Below are 20459 nucleotides of genomic sequence, written 5' to 3' on the forward strand. Positions count from 1 at the left end.
CATTTTTCCTCCACGACCTAATGACAATTAATAAGGCGTCAGACGAATCTTTTCATATTTTTAAGGATTTACGTGTCCTGCACACAATTTGAAAATAAACCTGGATTGAACACAGCTGAATACATTGATAAGATTTGTACCTGACTTCAGAGATGATACTTTGACAGTAAGAAGTTGACACATGTTGCAGAAAGCCTTGGCTACTAACGAATAAGTAATGCTCTTGAAAGGACGGAAGGATGGAAGAATGGTGGTGGGGGTGGGGTTGGGTTGGGGATTTTTAAAATTTCAAAGTATCCGAGGACTCTTACTCATAAGCTGCATGATCGGAGTTACAGTCTGTAAATAATCCAGTCTGGACCAGACAATCCAGTGATCAACAGCATGAGCATCGATCTGCGCAATTGGGAACCGATGACATGTGTCAACCAAGTCAGCGAGCCTGACCACCCGATCCCGTTAGTCGCCTTTTACGACCAGCATAGTCGCCTTTTATGACAATAATGGGTTGCTGAAGACCTATTCTACCCCGGATCTGCATGATCGGGGTTATAGTGAGATAGACAGGCACACACAGACACACAGGCAGGTTTTATTCACTAGTTGAGGCCCAGTGGTGCAAAGTACAATAGAAGTTGCTTAATTACAACTATTGGTCACGTGACATGAGATAGTGGTTTTACACGTGATGTAAGAATGGACATCAAATGTTTTATGAAAATGGCGATACATTTGATAATATCAAGATTATTAGAATGAAGTTGATTTTACATCGTTGGAGATGTATCATTCGTACATTTTAAATACTTCATTCAGGCAGAGAAAATCTCACAGACTAATCATAAGTGACGCTCGTCTTCTGTTTTACCAGAAGAACAATAAGAACATGATAAATTTCCAATGTATACTACTCAAAACAAGTTAAGGGTCACAACTTTCAATGGCCATAACTACAAATATAAATAACAATGAAAGGTAGCGATCATATAACAACTCGAGCCAACATTTCATGATAACAACAACGGGAGACAAAAACAGCAGGAATGTCAGTGATTGCTGATCAATAAGGTCAAAGTGACCTACTGTCAGATGTGAAAATTCAAACGCCAACACGTTGTAAACATGGCAAAACAAGGGGTCTGATAATCTCCCGTTGACGTTAACGTCAGCAAACCTCCCCCCTGGACGCCGATACACACGAGTTCTACCATAATTGAACTGTAGAGTAAACCTAGAATCGTCGGAGAAATGCCCACTGAGCACGTTGCCAACAAACATGGCGTCAATACCAGTCATGTCTTGCCGTTGTGTGTCGCTGGAGGAGTGGTGGTCGTACTGCTGGTCGTCGTGCCCGAAGATTGTTCCTCCACAGTCGGTTCCTGGCAGTCTGATCAGATAGCAGGGTACCTGTGGCAGCTCTCAGTTGGTCACGGAGTTGTCTGGCAGTTACTTTGCGTTGTCGAAGAACCAAACATAAGAAAACCCTCTTGAAAAGAACATATTTCTCACATCTGAAGCCTATGAATGTTTTCGTCGATTATCTAATGATAGCAATAACTGATAGCTTTGATGGGGGTAGCGATAATCAGTATCCAGTTTAATCCAGTATCTAATAACTCTCGTTTGACTCTCATTATGCATGTTATCAGCGTCCTGTTTCGACAAGTATGGCTTTATTAATAATAATAATAATGTACAAAATTTATATAGCGCCCTATTTGATGAGCAGCTACATCACTCTAAGGCGCTTAACAGTCAAATTGGTGGCTATTGAGCTTATTCACACTTGAACAGATAGGTTTTAATGTTCTTTTTGAAGTTGGTGATTGATGTTTCTGTTCTGAGACCGACTGGGAGACTATTCCATAGGGTACTTGCTGTCTTGTGGAAGCACCTCTCTCCATACCTAGCTGTGTGTTTTCTAGGTACTGTGAGAAGAGAGGCTGACTCAGACTGTAGAGATCGAGTCGGATTATACGGTGTGATGAGTTCCTGTAGGTATGCTGGAGCAGTTCCATGCAGGGCCTTGACGGTGTAAGTTAATATTTTATACTGACAACGGGGGTGTACTGGTAGCCAGTGCAGGGCTTGGCGAGCTTCCGTCACGTGTTCCCATTTCCCTTTATTGGAAGCAAATTTACCTATTGTAAAATAATCTTTTATAATATGATGAATGGACATTTTTGATGGCTTCGAAATAGTTTGTGCCCCATATTTCTGATCCATATAACAACATTGGTGCTATTTTAGTGTCAAAAAGTAAGCAAGCAGAATATTTAAGAAATACACTTCGCTCTACCACCATGTATAGTGTAATAAAACACACTTTTGCCCTGAACTATTATAGTTAAAGCACGAGGACGCTTGCGTACATTACGTAGGGCGAACTGTATTTCTTTTCTAAGGTGCCAAATTTAATACTTTCTAAAGATAATTACGATTAATTTAAGGCAGAAAACAAACGACGGTGTCGGTGACCTAAATTAAGAATCCTCGCACAGGGCTAACTGGCGCGCTGTTCTATTGATGTGTCTGCCCCCTACGTTAAGACGAACGTTACCAGAAAAAAACAAATGATAACAGTTTGATGACGGTTTACGTTCTGATTAAATGTCTTCTCTGAATTATTTTAATTACATCTGTCATTAGCGTAAACCATATGGGGCAATATGAACGTCGCATTTCTACTACCAACGTAAGTTTAGATCAGTACATCCAGATGAAGCTGAGAAGTCAAGCGACATTCCACGATTGCATTGTGGGAATGTAAACATTGCGAACGTAACCGTGTCGCTGAAAGCTTGTGAGTCGAATTGACACATTTTAACCGTCGTAAAACATAAACGTAATGTTTCCACCAGTGATGTTAGCTGCGTGAAGCAACTGCAAACCAAGAAACCGGATGCAACGGAGTAGTTTACTGTAGGAGGCCGTACGAGGCGATGACAACTGACATGCATCGTGACGTCACTTACATTGTGACGTAATGTAAAAATAATTCGATTACGAGGGGGCATACTAGAATGGCGCAGTGACGGGATAACGTCATTCAATTGTTACGTCATCAAAAAACTATACCTTTATTGTCTCATAATGTATTTATTTTTCGATTGTTCTAACCGCTAGGCATCTTAGAAAATGAAATAAACCTATTTAAAAAGTTTGAAAATGGAAAACAATGCCGTCTTAGCTTGTACTGCTAGGCTTTTACATGCCATGGACCAATTTGTTTGACTAGAAAATAAAATATGAAACAACATTGATATTTTTGCCGTGGAATGGCCATTTTTCAGAATGTGCCACGATACCCCCGTTTCTAAAGACAACTATACTAGATTTTTCCACATTCATCTCTAACCCCATGTGTCACAAAATGTTTGAAGAATATTCAGCTGTCTTTGCAAACCGTTTACCACAAATGAAAACGTAACAACGTCTGCAAACAAAAGTAAAAGTAAATCCATGATTCTGCTAGTAACAAATATTGCATTATTACATGATTCATAATATTATCTACAGGTTCATTAATAAAAAAAGATTAACACTAAGGGGCTTAGGACACAGCCATGCCTCACGTCAGCGGAAGTATTGATCCTTTTAGTATTTCCAGGAATTAGTTCTAACACAGGCTGCAACAGATTCATACATACTTCTTAAAATATCATACATTTTGCCATGGCATCCTTTGGTATGTAACATGAATAACAATTTCTTACGGTCAACAAAATGGGTTTCTTAAAGTCGATGAAAGCGCAATAGAATCGCCCTTTGGGTATTTTGTACATAGAGATTGCAATATAAAGTTATCATATGTACTATAATAGGGTCTAAAAAGCCTCGTCCAGTAACTCGTTTTGATCAACCCAGGCACGTAAACGACTTTTTGAAATATTAGCAAATAATGTTCCAGAACTATTTAAAAGAGATATTCCACGTTCATTTTTGCCGACGGTAGAAGCGCTGTCTTCCATCTCGTCGGTGAAGAAGAAATCGTGATTCATCACTTAACCAGACTCGCGTCCAGTATCTAAGGTTCCAGTTCCGGACTCGACGATACCACCGCAAGCAATTGCGCCGATGGAAGTTTCTCAAAACGGGCGACAACTGGCCTTCTTGGTCGAATCCCCATAATATTTTTACACTACAGACCTTATGATCTAAATATACTCTCCCAAAAAAAAGAAATGCATCATGAAAGTAGCAATTTCATGTAGCAATGAATTAAAACGTGATTAATTTTACAAAAGGTTTTGCTCTGTTTATGAGTCCTAAGGTGTTTATGTTTTGAAACATCACAACAAAACGCACCATCCGTAAAATACCCGTATTTAACAGCATGATTTTCAATTTCGGCGTGTAGTGTCACAGAATACACAACATGCAATGCACGTGAAACCTGTCTCAGAGAGTCTCAATGAAGGGTATAAAAGGTTGATCGCTGTCTGTCGATTATTCACTGTATTTGGAATATTGTTGACGAACGCAAAATGCCACGTCTAAGTGAAGCCAACCGTCATATCGCCATTGGTTTGCTTGAAGCTGGCCAGTCTCAACGTGTAGTTGCCCGACGTATGAATGTTCACCAAAGCACCATTTCACGGCTCTGGGAGAGATATCGCCGGCAGAATGCGGTAGCAGATGCCCCTCGTAGTGGGCGACCTCGAGCGACCACTGCGGCGCAGGATCGCTACATCCGGGTACATCACCTGCTTCATCGAACAGCTACGGCGACCAGTACCGCTCGACAAATACCCGGATTGAGGAGGTTTTCTGCACAGACCGTCAGGAACAGGTTGAGAGAGGCGGGTTTACGTGCCAGAAGACCTTATTTTGGCCCTGTGCTTCGACAACAACATCGTCGACATCGAGTTCAATGGTGCACCAACGTTCAGGCCTGGAACCTACCGAATTGGCGTAGAATCTGGTTCAGTGATGAATCACGATTTCTATTGGAACGACGCGATGGAAGAATGCGGGTGTACAGACGTCGACGTGAACGTTTCGCCGACGCTTGCGTTCCCCAGGTGGACAGATTTAAGCTCCATATCAAATGTTGTGGTAAATTATAGTATGTTCTTAAAATTAGGGGATAACTGTACTGTGTTTGACGAATTGGGGACGTATACCGGTGGTTATATAGCCGCAAATTTATTTATATCGGCAACGCGTAAGCGGAGCTGATATAACGTTAAATTTGCGGCTATATAACCACCGGTATACGTCCCCAATTCGTCAAACACAGTAAAGTTATCCCCATTCTAATTCAACTCGTTTTACGCTGTCTTTTCGTGAAATTCATTTTTTAAACCAGGTCAAAGTTCCTCAAGGTCAAAGGTTAATCATATCACTCCTTGAACTTACACCATCGCCTGAAAAATAGTTCCCTTTTCAAACTACACACGTTTACTATGTGCACACAGGCTAAATCTGACAATGATGAATAGATCATAGTATTATAGATAAAATGGACGGAATTATGATGAAACCGCCCTCTAGTTACAGAAATGAGTGGCCCGCTGATTCCTCAACTACGGGCCATTATCAGTTCTGTTGTCAAATGACGTCACAGCAGGTGACGTCACGCTCCATAATGACGTCATAAATATTGTTTCATGATCTAACAGTGTTGGGTCAACAGCCCGTTGCGAGTAAGTTGTTTGAACTTAAAATTAAATTGATGATATTGTTTTGTCATTTTTGACACAAATTCCACCCATTTTAGCTGGATAGGGGAGTTAATTGACCTATGGCTTCTGCAAATGACAATGTCCTGCAAAGCAGCGTTACCCCAATGGTGTAGGGATACATTCAAAAGTTTTGGTGAATCGGTTTTCAAATTGCGACCGTAGATGCTGATTATGCGGTCGGAAATTTATAGCATTGACTCGTGTTACATACTAAGTTGAATTAGAATATGTACTTACCTGTTTAAGCTTCTGTTAAAACTCCGGAGGGCAAAGACCCCAATATTTTCGACAAATATGCGTTTAAAGACAGGCCTGTATGTTAAGTCGAATATTATATATATTTTTCATCAATGAACGTGTGTTCAATATGTATAACAGTTATAACTATGGTATTTTTGTAACACAAAAAATTGAGAATCTATTGCTTTTACTCTTTGCTGATGATATTGTAACTTTCTCATTTATGTGAGTGGTCTCCAGAGACAACTACATATTCTTGACAAGTTTTGTCTAACTTGGGATTTTAAGGTAAATATGGATAAAAGTAATGTTACTGTTTTTCGGAACAGGGGAATTGTAGCACACCATGAGGAATTGGTAATGCTGTTATATAGTATACATATTGATGCATAACATTTTCATCTGCACTAAATTGGTCAATATCATGTGCTGTTCAAGCAAATAAAGCTAGCAAAGTTCTGTTTCCAATACTTCATTTTTTCGATCGAAATAAACACTTATCACTCAAGTCAGCTTCTACCATATTTGTAAAATTGTTCCCATTTTATTATAATTCTGGTGCTGAAATTTGAGGGACTGAATATTCCAATGTTATTGGATTTTTGCTGTATTCTTCAAACGTTATTTAAATGTTGGCAAATTTGCATCATACATAGCTAATGTGGGTGAGGTTGGTCGCCATAACATGCTTTCTGACTAAATTGTTAGGAATGAATTGTTGTAGTTATCCGCACTAATGCTTTTTAATGTTAAGTCGCAGAATGAAAATGGAAAATATAATTGTAATTGGGTGTCCGATGTATAAATTTATTTTTTACAACTGTTTTCTCGTTTGTATGGATTAGTCAAGATATGGAAGACTATAATATATTTCGTTTTTAATGTACAAAATTCGAAATTACTTTAACATTACAGTAGATATAAATCTCTTCTTCAACCGAAATGTATATAACACAATGACATGTAAAAATCATTAGTACGTGCTTTTTGAAAATTTAGAAGTTCTATCCATAACATTGAAATAAACAATTTCAGTAAATCTGAAGAAAAGATATTTCAAATGTAATATGCCCATCGTGTAACATTGGAGTCATGGAAGACGAATGTCATATGTCTGTAAAAAAAAATAGATATCCATACGCGTAATGTAAATGTGGTAAATCTTCCCGCTAATGTAAATGCGGTTTGTCTTCAAAATAGTCAGAATACTGATGCTATTTACTTGCAACATGCATTTGCTTTGCGGCAAATATATAAGTCGTACTGTCATGTGACCTTTAAAACGCTTCGCTTACAATTGTACTTTAGGCCATATGGCCAAAATACTGAACATATTCTGTTCTGTTCTGTATGATCGGAGTTATAGAATCAGAGTTCAAATGTTAAATGGTAGACATTTGGAGGTATTTCCAAATTTAATGCATCAGTGTCAAAAATGATATCCCTATTTGGACTTTTAGCACACGTTTCCGTGTTTTTTTAAAGAAAATAGCTGACTTGCCTTTGTACGTGTTTGTGACTGGTGACACAAGTAGGACAGGATATGCATCATCCAATAGCCTCAGATGGCACCGAAATCCGTCTGTTACACACAAAACACAAAAATTGTCCTAGTAACGTCCAATACCTAAACTAATAAAACAAATATATATTCAAATTACACATTGGATATTGTCCCAGTAACGTCCAAATACCGAGCATATTGAAACAAATAGATATACGAGCATACTTTAAATTACACATTGGATATTGTCCTAGTAACGTCCAAATACATAAAATAATACAATGAATAAATATACGAGCACACACTAAATTACACGTATGATAATGTCCCAGTAACGTCCAAATACCTAGAATAATATAACAGATAAATATACGAGCACACTTTCAATTACACATTGGATATTGTCCCAGTTACGTCCAAATACATAATATACTACAATGAATAAATATACGAGCACACATTAAATTACACGTATGATAATGTCCCAGTAACGTCCAAATACCTAGAATAATATAACAAATAAATATACGAGCACACTTTAAATTACACATTGGATATTGTCCCAGTAACGTCAAAATACCTAGAATAATAAAACAAAAAATAAACATACGAACAATCTTCAAAGTACACATAGGCTTTTGTCCCTGTGACGACCACAGACCTAAGTGCAAAGAAATGAATCTTGTTTACATTGATTGATGCATACGAACACGTGCGGTTTACTTTTAAGCTTTTGTAAATGACAGCGTGATTTCCCTTGGGTAAACTGATTGTAAACATCAATTCAAAGAAGTAAGTCTGACAAGTCGCTGATCGGTCATTACATCTGACCAAACTGCTTAACGTAAATCAGATATTCTGGATATATATTTCCTTTTTGCTGTCAAATACTAAGGCGTGAACGTCATATAGAGACAAGCCATCATTCAACTTGGTTTTTTTTATTGCTTACACCAAAGGCTAATTGATCCATAAAAAATGTGATCATTCTTATCCTGGCCCATATAAACGGAACGCTTTTTTAGAAGTGCCATAGGTGGTCAATCCTGCTACAGGTTAGGTACAGCGGTAAGTATGGCCTTTTGTGGTCAGGTTGTTGGTAGGGCTTGATGTAGCCAGTGAGGTTAATTTGAAGGGTGAGTGAGTGCGTGTGACTTAACGTGAGTATCGCTTATAGTCCAGCAATATCACGGCGGAAAGGTTCACACATTGTACCCATGTGGGGAATCGAACCTGGGTTTTCGGCGTGACGAGCGAGATTTTAAAGGTGATCTGTATTGCTTGTAACACTTCTTGCCTCTTCATTTAGTGTAGTTTCAGAGCACGTTTTTGAGCTGCCTCCAATTTTTCGTATTGAGTGAGTGAGTGAGTTTAGTTTTACACCGCACTCAGCAATATTCCAGCTAGATGGCGGCGATTTTCGTATTGACGGGCGGTATGGTAGCCTAGAGGTTAAAGCGTTCGCTCGTCACGCCTAAGACACGGGTTCCATTCCCCACATGGGTATAATGTGTAAAGCCCATTTCTGGTGTCACCCGCCGTGATGTTGCTGAAATATTGCTAAGAGCGGCGTAAAACTAAACTCACTAACTCACTCTTCATATTGAGCAGTCAAGGTCAGTAGGTCTATTGGACCATGATTATGGGGTCGAATTTCGGTTCGTCCGAGTTATGTTTCTTGGTTTGCCACCACTATATGCGTGCTCCTTTTCTCCTACTTTATGATGATAACCTGTGATACAACTGGAATAATGTTGAAAACGGCGTTACCATTTACTCACTCAGTCTAACTTTCCCCTTCACGTGAAAGATTTCCAACCGTGCCTAAATCTCAGCTTCTAGATGATAATCTCTGACGAAATAGTGAGTGAGGGAGTATTGTTTTACGTCGGTTTTAGAAATATTCCAGCAATATCAAAGCTTGGGACACTAGAAATTGATTTCACACATTGTAGCCATCTGGGGAACCTGGGTCTTTGACGTGACGAACGAACGCTGTTACCACTAGACTTACGCACCACCCCTTGTGACGGAATTTTCCGCCCATTTTTCGTTGATGATATGTACGTATTGAAAGATAAAATGTACATTTGCAGAAGAAGTCCAAGATGATAGCTGCACTTGTCGTTCTCCTGCCCGCGCTGGTAGCGGCAACCTTCAATGGCGATCGGTATCTCCAGTCACCCGGACGGGTCGGGACACTTTTCCCGAGGGTCGCCGATCCTTCACAATCCCAAGGACAAGTGCAGAGAGTATACCTGAATTTAGCCAACGCTGCACGAGGTCCCGGTCCCTTCGCAGGTAGCCTTCCTCAATACGTCATCATCAACGCTCCGCGAACCTTCGTTGGAGCTTCTGGGGGTGCTGCCTCACAAGGTGCATCCGCAACTGGAGGTTTTGCACCTAGAACCGTTTTCTTACAAGGAGGACCTGGTGCTGGTGCAAATGCAGGCCCTGCCGCTGGTCCAGGTTTTGCTGCCAGTGCCGGTGCTAATCTAGGTGCAGCAGCTTTTGGACCTCAAGTCACCTACCTAATAGCAGGACCTGGTGCCGCAGCCGGTCCATCTGGTTTGGGACCTGTCTTCATGGGAGGAACAGCCGGTGCTGGAAGTGTTGGTCCCAGTGTCGGTGTCGGACCCAGTGTCGGTGCTGGCGTCGCTCCCGGGGCCAGTGTCGGTCCCAGTGTCGGTGTTGGTGGCGCTAGCGGTCCCAGCGTCGGTTCCAGTGTTGGCACCGGAGCTCCTGGTGCTAGTGTTGGTGTGCGCCCTGCTGGTCTGTCTGGGTCTGTATTCTACCGACCAACGTTCAGGTTTGGAGATATCGAGTTAGACCATCCAGGTAGAAGAGCAGCAGCTGCAGCAGCAAGAGCAGGATCACCACTTGGATATGTTGTCCCAAAGGCAGTTCTAGGATGATGTCCTCGTCTCACATGTGGTCAGAAGGTAACAAAATGTTCCAAATGCCTTTTACCTGAACCTCTATTAGCGTTAATCTATAAGTTGCTATACTTACACATACCTGCTTATGATTGTTGAAAATAGCAAAGAGTACAAGAAAGCAAACTGATCCAACAGATGAGTGAGGGAGGGCGGGAGACAGGGTAATGGGGTTTACACATTGTACCTACGTAGGGAATCAAACACGTGTTTTCGGCGTGACAAACGGACGCTTTAACAACTAGGCTGCCACATCGCCCAAGACGGGGCTGGAGATTACTGTAGACGATTTTGTATTATCAGATTCTACCTTTGCATAGGTCCCAATCAACCAATGCGTTTGTAGGAGTAAAAGGGAATCGGCGGTCAGGCTTGGTCAATTTGTTAACTATGTTTCGTTATCAGTGGGCAGTGTATAATATTAAACAAATCAATCTCCGAATCCTCAGGTGAATCAACAACATAATTTGTAAAATGTGCTGCCTTCACTTGCCGAGGCATTAGCAAAAAGCAATACTTTTATCTGAACATTCACATGCCTCAACTGCCATTACCACACATTAATACAAATGTTCAGATTCATATGGTGAGGTGAAATGGAGCTGAATAAGGTCATAAACATCATTGAGTTTTGTTTTACTGCATCTATGTGTGTCATATGTCAGCTTTGTTCTAACCCAGTCCTGTTCTGTTTGTTGTTATTGCCGCACTCAGCAATATTCCAGCTATATGACTGCGGTCTGTAAATAATCGAGTCTGAACCAGACAATCCAGTGATGAACAGTATGACCATCGATCTACGCAATTGGGATACGATGAAATGTGTCAACCAAGTCAGCGAGTCTGGCCACCCGATCCCGTTAGTCGCCTAGCTCTTACGACAAGCATTCGTGGCTGAAGATTAATTCTAGCCCGGATCTTTAGGGGTCTTGTTCTAATAAAAATAATGACGGTTTTATAAAGCTAGACGATGTAGCTACCATTTAACATGAATACCCAGCTTAGACAAAATATACAGAAGTATCAAACCTTAAACGGACAGACCTTGACCTTGACCATGACCTTGACCTCGGAGTCTCTGATATGGAAAAAAAACCCACAAAATGCCAATATGATGTAACTGGTTCTTAAATGGCATAAAAATACACATCCAAGATCGTACCTCATGACAGCTTTTTTAAAAGAAATATCTTGACAACTTCCCATTAAGTACATGACTTGATGTGGAGCTACATTTGATATGAAAGCAATAGTAAACAATCAGGTGAGCAAATATGTCCAGTAAAAGAGTTCTAATACGAACGCGTTGCGATGCTAGCATAAATTGGAATAATAGCCTTCTTGGTGGGGTGTTTGATATAGGAAGCTCAAAGAACTTTTGTATTGCAGATGTTCCTACTGAAGATTCAGTTGGTCATGCCTGGTGGAAGGTTCCAGCTCCAAAGTGTTGTGCCAGCACGCACAGATCGGAAATAAAAATATTTATAAAATGCATATCTTTGATTATCTATTTTGGAACCGACACTTTAGCATTCTGGATTTTTTAACAGAAAAATACTGTCAGCATAACGTTTTTCAAGCTTTCGAACAAACCAATCACCCATCCCTATTCTTTTTCGAAAATTCGCCTACCCCCTTACCCTTACTACATTTGCAGAATTTTAAATACACATGCACGCACGCATACACACACACACACACACACACATACGCGCGCACGCGCACATACATACATACATGCACACATGCATGCATACATACATACACACATACATACATACATACATACATACACATACATACATACATACATACATACATACATACATACATACATACATACATACACACATACATACATACATACATACATACATACATACATACATACATACATACATACATACATACATACATACATACATACATACATACATGGTGCTATCTGATGGCATATACAGACTTTGCATGCATAGTTTTATGTTAAACAAGGGCCTCACACAGCAATATGCATGCTATACGACAGCGGTCTGTACCAAACGAGTCTGGATCAGTTACTGACACCATGAGCATCGATCTACGCAATTGGGATGTGTCAACCACGTCAGCGACCCTGACACCCCCATCCCGTGGGTCGCCTCTCACCATGAGAATGGGTTGATGGGTCCCGGATCTTCACGGGTCAAAATAGGTTTTGCTGATAGTAACAAAACAATATGATTTGGGTGTTTTGTTTAACGCCGCACTCAGCAATATTATAGCTATATTGCAGCGGTCTGCAAATAATGGAGTCCGGATCAGACGATCTAGTGATCAACGGAGTGAGCATCAGTCTTAGCATTTGGGGTACGATGAGATGTGTCAACCAAGTCAGCGAGTCTGACCACCCGATCCCGTTAGTTGCCTCTTAGGACAAGTGTGGATTGCTGAAGACCAATTCTAACCAGGATCTTAATGGGTACAAAATAAGATGAGTTTTCAAACAAAATCTTTTCAACCGTTCTTCGCTTGCCTTTTTGTTCAGGTTTTAAATGCATGAACATAGCCATGTTGTGGAGGACACAACATAACATTTCGTTTCATGAGAGCTTGAAGTTGTATTACAAATGTTCAGAAGAACTCCGCAACATGAGTTTGGGACTTTAAACCTGAATGTGCAGGTCTTTTAAAACGAGTCTGTTTACTGCCGAGTTGAACGCAAATAACTCGCAGATTAAAGTTTGTACTATTTGATACATCATACATGCACGCACGCACACACACTAATGCATACATACACATTGTGCACATTCATTGTGCACATTCGCACAAGCAAGCACGCACACATATATACACACACACACACAGGGACACACATACACACACAGACATGCATGCATGCATGCATTAACATACATTTACACACGCATGCACGCATGCATACATACGCACATACACACTTGCATGCACGCACATACATACATGCTCACATGCATGCATACGTACGTGCGTACGTACATACATACATACATGCATGCTCATGATACATACATACGCAACGTAGAACAACACTCGTATACTATTCAAAAAAAGACAAGCATAAACCAGAAATCTGTTGCGAAAATGTTGTATTTTCAAACATGTAGAACTCGTCCACAAATAGACTTAAGTACATGAATGTTTACATCAGTTTAGAAGAAGGTAATGTCTATACAACCAAGTGGATACTTTTAGATAACGGAGACGTTGAGCGCGATGGTGACGACGTAGCACGGTCCCGACGTCAGATCTCCTGGCTCTCAGTCCAATCTCTCTCAACTTGTTCCGTACAGTTTGACCGGCTATCCTCTGAAGTCCAGGCACCCTGGTTGCTGTGCTCTCACCTGTGGCAGTACGATCACGCAAATGTAGTACCCGGATGTACCGATCTTGGACTGCAGTGGTGACTCGAGGTCTGCCTGTACGGGACGGTCATTTGTTATACCTGTTTGGTTGTAACGAGCTGCAAGCCATGATATCGTACTCAGACTAACATTCAGACGCCTGGCAACAGAAGATTGGTAATCTCCAGCTTGCATTCTTTCAATGGCGATGTTCCGTGTCGCACTGTCAAGACGTGGTGTAGTGATTTGACCTTGAACTTCTTCAAAACGAATGCCGATTTCCGGATTTTATAGCAAGACATTGCATGCTCTTTGCTGCACAATTTCAACTGGAAGGTGATTTCTGTTACGTTGTGGCGATGCCTTTTTAATCCTTGTAAGAAATCTCATCAAAATCAACATTTTCAGGTAAAGTCGATGTTTTACTTGTGCAATTGTGTAGAGTCATGTCATCAACACTTTTGTTACATATTTTGACGATTGTTTGAACACAATAGGTAATTAATAGATTTTTAAAAATACAAAACGCGTATGCGTTTTTTTTAATATACTGTAAGCCATTAAAAACGCAATTGGTATTTGTTGTCCTGAAACTTACAAAAGTTCTATTGAAGATTTGTTCCTGCGATACAGAGGATGTAGGTATAAAAGGCTGTTATTATGGCCCATTTCGAGTTCGAGTCCCGGAGCATTCCTCTCACATGAACTTTGATACTTAAAACTGAACCTGTGACATTTCTCGGAAACACAACCACATTCATGAAACACGTTGTGCACATGCATTACCTGCACCCAGGCCCTGTAAAAGCACAAGGAATTGTGGAACTCAATCACTTTGAGAAAATGCCACACTTGACACAAGACGAAAGGAATCAGGTTATCGGTATGGTCAGCCACGGTGCTTCAGATGTGATGATTGCCAGGCACTTTAATGTGCATCCATCCACTGTAAGTCGACTGGTGCACCACCTGTGATAACAGCTCGACAAAACCGCAATATCCTAGTTTCACACTTGCGAAATCGGTTCCAAACAGCTGATGATTAGGCAAGGAGGACAATTGGGACAAGTCAACGTCATTTCAGCGCCCAAAAAGGTGCAAGGACGCCTTGCTGCCTTCAACATCCGGTGTCGTCACCCGTACCGTGGTCCAACCTTATTGCATCGCCACAGACTTGCTAGACAGCGATGGGCGGCAAATTGGGCCAATCTTGGCAACAGGTCATGGCCAAGTTTCATTTTTTCAGATGAATCCAGGTTTAACTTATCCTTTGCAGATGGACGTCAACAGATTTATCGACGTAAAGGAGAAAGACTTGCGCCAAACTGTGTCCTTGAACATGATTGTTTTGGAGGGGGGGTGGTGTCATGATCAGACCACAGACCATCAGAGGCTGCAGACCATCCAACAGCTGTTCCTGAGAAATGTGTGTCTTTCAATGCACCAAAGACTGCGAGCATGTCTTGCAGCGCACGGTGGACACACACGGTATTGACTGCAAGTGACCCTCCTTTGTGTGATGTCGTTGTTGCGTCACTGATGTTGTTGTTGACTGGACATTTTCAGATGAAATTATTCACAGATGTTCACTTAAAACATATCTGCCAGTTAGGTTTATATATGTTGAAATTAGTGTGAGTAAAGAAAGTATGAATGTCAAATTGCATTTGTTATGGCTTTCAGTATAGTATATTTTGGATAATAAATGCGTTCTAGTTGATAAAGAATCGTTAATTCTTTCAAGTGCTCTTTTCATTGCTCCTTCCAATTCGAATCTAAAGGCGGCATTGTAGCTCACCCAGGTAAAAAATAAGTGAGTGATTGAGTGAGTTGGGTTGCATGTGATCAAAAAACATGAAAATCGATCTACGCAATTGGGATACGATAACATGTGTCAACCGGGCCTGACCACCCGTTCCCGTTAGTCGCCTCTTACAACAAGTATGGGTGGTAAAGATCAATTCTAACCCGGATCTTAACGGGTACAAAATAGCATTAAGCTTCAAGTATTTTTAACCGTTCTTCGCATGACATTTTGTTCAGAAATACATCTGAAGGAAAACTGAAGGGTTACTGAAGATCAATTCTAACCCTGATCTTCACGGATAGAGTTTCCAGTATGACTGCAACTTTCTTACGAAACACATATTGCTACGACCCGTGTCGGCCATCTTATGGGTATTCATTAATCAATGCTTATACCACAAAGAACTTTTTTTTTTCAAATGCCTACGTTCTGACATATTTTCACCTTTTACAATAACTATTGATCAATCAAGCCACAGACAAATATAAATATCTCAACTGTCGAGAAATGATCTATATCAGGCCTATTTAAAATAGGCTAAAGTGTGTTTCTTGTTCTATAAAAGGAGAACTGTTTCCGTAATTTCACATAACACTGTCTTGTAGAGATACTGGTAAGTACTCAGTAGCTATTAGGTTGAGTGTGTGTGGAAGAATTCTACATTGATTCAGTTATTCTCTCAGTAGTTATACGTCGCGGTGGGGTAGCCTAGTGATAAAGCGTTCGCTGGTCACGCCGAAGACCCGGGTTCGATTCCCCACATGGGTGCAATGTGTGAAGCCTATTTCAGATGTCCCGTACCGCAATATTGATGGACTTTGTTTCTAAATGCGGCGTAAAACTAAACGCCTCACTCTTTCTCCAAAGAAAACCTGAACCCACAGAGATGTCAGTGACCATGTGTAAATGCTATGTGCACATACTACTTTGTTAATAATTACTCTTCGTTTCCCTCAGTGATCGTCAAGATGAAGAACCTGTTTGCTGCTTTGTTGATGGCGCTAGTGTTGGCCCTCTCTCAGGCCTCCTTTGGTTATGATCAAAAGTACGGTTATGATAACCGGGGATACGTGGGATATGACTATCCAAAGGGTGACAGCTACAGACCCTCGTATGACCCTTATAAGCCCAAATATGGCTCCTACAGGCCCAGGTATGACTACCAGAAGCCCAAATATGACAACTACCAGTACCCTCGCTACTATTAGCAGGTGTGTAGACGTTCGCTTACTTTTGTTGTTTGCAACAGGAGCCATCATGGAAAGACACATTTTGCAATTCTTACCTTGCTTACTATAATCTGCAAATCAGATTGAGAATGATAAATGAACCTTATACAAAAGGTAGATTCTATGGGTTTGTACTCCTTTTATCACTCCAAAAGCCAAAGATTATACTCAATCATTCATGTAGCTTCGAGATCTTAGGACATTCTGTGGAGTCTTTTCGTCTGTATTAAAAAAAGTGATTCGCACGGCTCTCACGGCCGAATGCTATGTACACAAAGTCGGCAGTCTAGACTACCAGTTGTCCGACTTCCATTTTTGTGGAAGTCGCGGTGGCTGAGCGGGTAAGGCGGCTGACTTTTTGTGCTGGCGATTAGGTGCCTGACTCTGAGGGTGCGGGTTCGAATCCCGGATGGGACTCAACCCAACAAGAGGACTAGAATCTGTACTTTACTAAGAAAGTGTAATCCCAAATATAACATATGTTACATTAGACCACTTTCTAAATGGCATTGTGTAATCATAGCTTTCGGCCTTGGGAGCCGTGCCAATTTACACTTATCAGAGGGGTACACAAATCCGCAGTCTAGACTACCAGTTGTCCGACTTCCATGTTTGTGGAAGTCGCGATGGCTAAGCGGGTTAGGCGGTTGACTTTGTGTGCTGGCGATTAGGTGCCTGACTCTGAGGGTGTGGGTTCGAATCCCGGATGGGGCTCAACCCAACAAAAAGTACTAGAATTTGTACTTTACTAAGAAAGTGTAATCCCAAATATAACATATGTTACCACTGACCACTTTCTATATGGCACTGTGTATTCATGCACCAATTGTGCTATCCTCCTTGCGGATCTGTTTCTTTATGCATATGACTCTGCTTGGGTTGGCAAAATCAAAACAATGTAATTTGGCCAAGAAGGTTAACATAAGCTTCCACCAAATAGCCATTTGCCTTCCACTGACTTACCCACCTGAACTTGAAATTAAGGGGACAAGAGAGACCGCCTCAACCGTTTCATATTAAGACCTATGCATAAAGTTTCAGAGTGACAAAACACAGCCACAAGGCTCTATGAGAAATGGGATGATTTCAACTTTCCTATTGTCAACTTCCCTTTCATGTCGAGCAATATTTCAATAGCTTGGTGTTTACATTTCACAACTTTTGAGGTACAATCGAGCTTGACCTTTTTTATCAGGATTTCAAAGAGCGTCATGCCACTTTTGCTCAGAAGTAGTTCGATCAAGGTTACAACATTCAAGGCCTCAGTAAAGTTTTCCAGAAGTTTTATAGTAGAAATGTGGAGAACAGTTCGAAATTTGATACATCAGTGACAAACATGATGTCTGATGCAATTCCTTATTATGACTTATACCATATTTCCTGAATTATTTCAGGTGAACAATTGACTAGGCTCAACATACGAGGATATGCTCACCTTTTTGCGAACGCCTGGTATCATCACTATTTCATCGTGAGTGAGTGAGTTAATATTTAAAGTCACATCGGCAGTATTTCAGCGATATCGTGACTAAGTTTTGTAAATTCACCATAAATACATGTAAATTATAAAAAAAAGCCTAAGAACGAAGGACAGTAAAACCAACTAGAATATCACAGTATCAAGAATTAAATCTAGCATATATCTCTAAAATTGGATTTCAAATTAGGACAATGCAAGATAGAAAATGGGCTATAGATCGCCAGCAACTGAATGTAGATCACCATGCTAGGGACATGGGGACTTGCAGTGCCTTTGCTACCTGCATGGATCATAGCTGGATTTACACTATCCCTTTAGCCGCTGGCGATTGTAGTCGAATCTAGCCATGATGTAAATTCACAAAAGTAATACGTATAAAAAAATATTAGTATTAAAGTATTACTTTGAATGTTTTGGGACTTACGTACCCTCTCAGGAGGACCTATTTCATAGTGATTCATAAACACATGCTCATCGTATCGCGTGGTGACAATCACTGCATTGTCTAGTCCAGACTCGATTTGTTTACAAATACTGCTGAAACAAATATATGCTTACATACTTATGATATAGTCACAATTGTGCAATCGACTCTGTTGCTGGCAGAGATTACTATGGGTGTGGAAAAGATTTTGTCGCTTCTATCTACTATTACTACGTATGTAGAATGTCATTTCTTTCGTTGTGTGTCACAAGAGCTATTATGCAATGACATATATTCCAGTTCTTACCAGTCTTACTATACTCTGACAATGGAAATTGGAAAGGCTAATTCTACGGGTATTTACTCCGCTTATAACTCTTAATACCAGAGAATATACTCAATGATTCAAAAAAGTTATATTATTAAACCTTCTTTTTAATCGATTTGTGTATACATTAGTGTTGAAGCAAATGATCGGGGAATCTTTTGATCTGTATTTATATAATAGTATTTCCTTTTTGCATCAATCAAAGTGAGTTACTGCAAGGCATGGTTAAACTTACCCTGAAGATCCGGGTTAGAATTGGTCCAGCAACCCATGCTTGTCGTAAGAGGCGTCTAACGGGATCGGGTGGTCAGGCTTTCTGACTTGGTTGTCACATGGTATCCCCATTCAATTACCTAAATCGATGCTCATGATATTCATGGGTAGATTACTTGTCTAGACTCTAATATTGCTGAGTGTGACGTTAAACAACAAACAAGAGTATGAGAGCTGAAATAGGGAAAGTTCCGCTTCCATCACGTAAACCAGTATCTAAAACGTCACATTGTTATGCATTCTTAACTTTCTTTCTTTTTTCAGCGTTCCTGCCCCAAACCTGAAACGAACCACAGAACAAAATGGACACTGATTCGCAATTATCAGTAGAGCAATAAATTGTAAAACTCTCATGCGTATTATTGTTCTGTTGGCAAAAATAACCTAAAGCAAAGTGTGCTCTCGAGTGACACTCTATCAACTCTGAGTGAGTGAGTGAGTGAGTTTAGTTTTACGCCGCACTCACAGCAATATTCCATCTATATGGCGGCGGTCTGTAAATAATCGAGTCTGGATCAGACAATCCAGTGATCAACAACATAAGCATCGATCTGCGCAATTGGGAACCGATGACATGTGTCAATCAAGACAGCGAGCCCGACCACCCGATCTCGTTAGTTGCCTCTTACGACAAGCATGGGTTACTGAAGATCAATATTCTAACCCGGACCTTCACGGGTCCTATCAACTTTGAAGTAGTTCGTTTGCATGGGGGATTGTATTTGCGTGATTTAATTAGTTGAAGAGTTACCACCGCACTACCTTTATTTCATAAATCTACTTGAGGTGATATTACATATGAATGAAAAACATATATTTCAAATAAAAGAAACCTATTCATTATCAATAAGAAATCTTTGTAGAACGTCGAGTTGATCGTACAGTGCCTACTGTATCGCGAACATGTGTTTATAAATCACTATCAACATATTGATGACCTCAGATGTGACCACAGTTATTGACCTTAACAGAGCAGGGAGGTCTGGTTCAAATCAAAATGTGGAATTGCATCGGACATCATTGTTGTCATTGATGCGTCAAACTTTGCAACTGCCACCACACACATTAAGTCTTGTGAGAGAGGTGGGTGCCAACATATTGATGACTCTTTTTGTGAACACCTGGTGTCATGATGTGCGCTGTCCACTCATGCAATTGTAAACATATTACACTGCAGTATCTTCCACGG

At 40.6% G+C, this 20459-nt stretch overlaps 1 protein-coding gene and 1 long non-coding RNA gene across 2 annotated transcripts; both read left to right on the top strand.

Annotated features, from left to right (window-relative positions):
- The first annotated feature begins 9539 nt into the window (after positions 1-9539).
- Positions 9540-10346, top strand: LOC124290831 (uncharacterized PE-PGRS family protein PE_PGRS20-like). Its single transcript, XM_046727659.1, has one exon. The coding sequence runs from the start codon at positions 9540-9542 to the stop codon at positions 10344-10346; it is 807 nt and encodes a 268-aa protein (XP_046583615.1).
- A 5762-nt stretch (positions 10347-16108) lies between these two features.
- On the top strand, positions 16109-19623 carry LOC124290858. Its single transcript, XR_006902061.1, has 3 exons — positions 16109-16149; positions 16494-16747; positions 19535-19623. It is a non-coding gene; the product is annotated as an uncharacterized LOC124290858 (long non-coding RNA).
- Positions 19624-20459: the final 836 nt, after the last annotated feature.

The sequence above is a fragment of the Haliotis rubra genome, unplaced genomic scaffold, assembly GCF_003918875.1.
Source record: "Haliotis rubra isolate DU_JTF1 unplaced genomic scaffold, ASM391887v1 Scf476, whole genome shotgun sequence".
NCBI classification, from domain to species: domain Eukaryota; kingdom Metazoa; phylum Mollusca; class Gastropoda; order Lepetellida; family Haliotidae; genus Haliotis; species Haliotis rubra.